The sequence below is a fragment of the Hordeum vulgare genome, chromosome 1H, assembly GCF_904849725.1.
Source record: "Hordeum vulgare subsp. vulgare chromosome 1H, MorexV3_pseudomolecules_assembly, whole genome shotgun sequence".
Classification (NCBI taxonomy): Eukaryota; Viridiplantae; Streptophyta; class Magnoliopsida; order Poales; family Poaceae; genus Hordeum; species Hordeum vulgare.
Genome location: NC_058518.1, coordinates 496,775,086 through 496,777,495, shown reverse-complemented (window position 1 = coordinate 496,777,495; position 2,410 = coordinate 496,775,086). Strand labels below are relative to the sequence as shown.

Sequence of the window (2,410 nt, the reverse complement as noted above, 5' to 3'; positions counted from 1 at the left end):
TTGCACTGTACTCGCCGTTAGCAGAGAATCTCCAGATGATCGCGTCCGGTTGCCCGTCCGTAAGCGTTGTGCCATCTAGCAGGGTTGCCAAATTCGTTAACTCCGTGGTCATTTCTTCCGTTAGGTCGTGCGCCAGATCAGCTAGCCATGTTTCCCTATGTAACGCTTCCTGAACTGATTTGTTCTTACATACAGAGACTATGAACATGGTTGGTGCAATCACCTTGGGGCATTGTCCATGCAACCATCTATCATGCCAAAACTTTGGAGTCATCCCATTTCCAATGATGATGTTAGTTGCCATCGAGAAAAGGGAGCGCTCCTTTCTGTCGCACGGAATTGAAGTTCCTACCCACGGGCGGTCAGGAATGCGCCAGGCTAGCCAGAGCCATCGGAGGCTAAGGGCGACGCCAAAGGAATTCAGGTTCATGACTCCCAAGCCTTCGAGGTGTTTGGGCCTACAGATTTGGCTCCACCCCACTCTGCACTGACCTTCAGTGCAGGAATCTGATCCAGTCCATAGCCACGCTCTCGAAGTCTTGACCAGCTGCTTTTGTGCCCAAACTGGGAACTTGAACAGAATCATCCAGTAAATTACCAACAGAATCAAGTTGGCTTTTAGTAGAATAAGTCACCCACTTTTAGCCATGAGGTTGCCCTTCCAGCATGCCGACCTGTTACCAAACTTCAACGGGAAAGGGTCGAACTCTGCTTTGGTAAGACTTCTGAGCGACAAGGGAAGTCCGAGGTAAGTGGTTGGAAGCATTTTGACCATGATGACGAGAGGAGCTAGAATGGTTGCTAAGTCCAAGCCAGCACACCTAATAGGAAAGGCAGAACTCTTGGCATGGTTCGTTCGTAGCCCAGTCGCGACCCAAAACAGTCAAGCACTTGCTTAACCATTTTGGCGTCACTTTCTTTTAGGTTCTTGAAAAGGGCCACATCATCCGCGTAAAAAGAGCACCTCATAAACTTTCTTCTCTCGGGCAGCTTGGACAGCACGCCGTAGTTTGTGGCAAGATCTAGCATCCGCTGCAATGGTTCCATCGCAAGGATAAAAAGAATGGGGGAGATGGCATCCCCTTGTCTCTCCCATCTAATGGTGAACGGACTCATACTGCTCGCCGTTTATCAGTATGCGTGAAGAGGATGTACGCAGTAACACGGCGATCCACTCCCGCCAGCGCACACCAAAACCTCTTGCCTCAAGCATATCTAGGATGTACGTCCAAGAGACAGAGTCAAAAGCCTTGGCAATGTCTAATTTAAGCAGGACAGTCGGCTTCTTAGCCTTGTAAAGGTGGCACATGGTGTTCTAGACGTACATAAAGTTTTCTTGGATGCTTCCATTTTTAATAAATGCACTTTGGCAATGGCTAACCAGGTCATTCATTTTTGGGCGCAGTAGACGTCATAAAATCTTTGAGAATAACTTTATCAGGCTGTGCAGGAGAGAAATAGGCATGAAATCTTGCAAAGCGTCGGGGCGAAGTTTATTGAATCTTGATCGGGTATTTGACATAGATAGGTTGATAGTACATTATAGGCCGATCGCCTGGTCCATTCGGTGTCAGTCACGTTACGGTGGTCAGCCGTCATGGCTGTCACTCAGAGTTGGTGGTGGCGCGTGGCGTCTGCAGCAGCACTGCTCGGGGTGGACGGAGGGGTCGCAGCGGGGGTGAGGAACGATCCCTGGTGCCCTGGCTCTGCACTGCTCCAGGCACTTAAACATAGTGCACGGCTGCGTCTCGGAGGTGGCGCACGTCCATGGCGCAACTGCGTGAATCAGAACAAGTTTAGGTTCTGTACGTCAAAAGTTCATCAAACAGAAAAATGCAGAGTAAAATCATGGACAGATTGCTGTTGCTTACGTGCGTGGCAGCGCCACCATGTGGAGGAGCACATCGTCACCGCGAGAATCAGGAAGAGGACAATGGAGCGTGCGTGGCTACTCACGAGCGCCATGGTCAGAAGGAAGGTGTGGAGGTCGCGTCTGCTTTCTTCAGTTGTCCTTCCGCTGCTGTTTCAGCGGTGCTCACTGGCTGCCGAGCTCCTTCCCATGTTGTGGGTTTATATACTGCGACCAAATCTTGCAAGGTGATCGAGCGAGTGATTCTATAAGATATAAGATACGATATGTTGAGGCCACATTTTGATTTAATGAAAGCATCATTTTATTATTAATGCTATAATTATTTCATTCGTGTATTTCCCTCCCGAATTGAGACTTCTATCAAAGTGTTAAGGCCACTCCTAATGCACTTTATCGTAAGCTATATCATATATACTCCCTCCGTTTCTAAATATAAGTCTTTTAAGATATTTTACTAAGAGTCTACATACAAAGCAAAATGAGTGAATCTACACTCTAAAGTATGTCTATATACATCCGTATGTAGTCCATTAATAA

At 47.8% G+C, this 2,410-nt stretch overlaps 1 protein-coding gene across 1 annotated transcript; it reads right to left on the bottom strand.

Annotated features, from left to right (window-relative positions):
* Positions 1–1,464: 1,464 nt before the first annotated feature.
* Positions 1,465–2,056, bottom strand: LOC123419005. Its single transcript, XM_045107106.1, has 2 exons — positions 1,872–2,056; positions 1,465–1,776 (listed from the first exon to the last, which is right to left on the bottom strand). Exons 1-2 carry the CDS (start codon positions 1,963–1,965, stop codon positions 1,589–1,591), a joined length of 282 nt encoding a protein of 93 aa, XP_044963041.1. The 5' UTR covers positions 1,966–2,056; the 3' UTR covers positions 1,465–1,588.
* Positions 2,057–2,410: the final 354 nt, after the last annotated feature.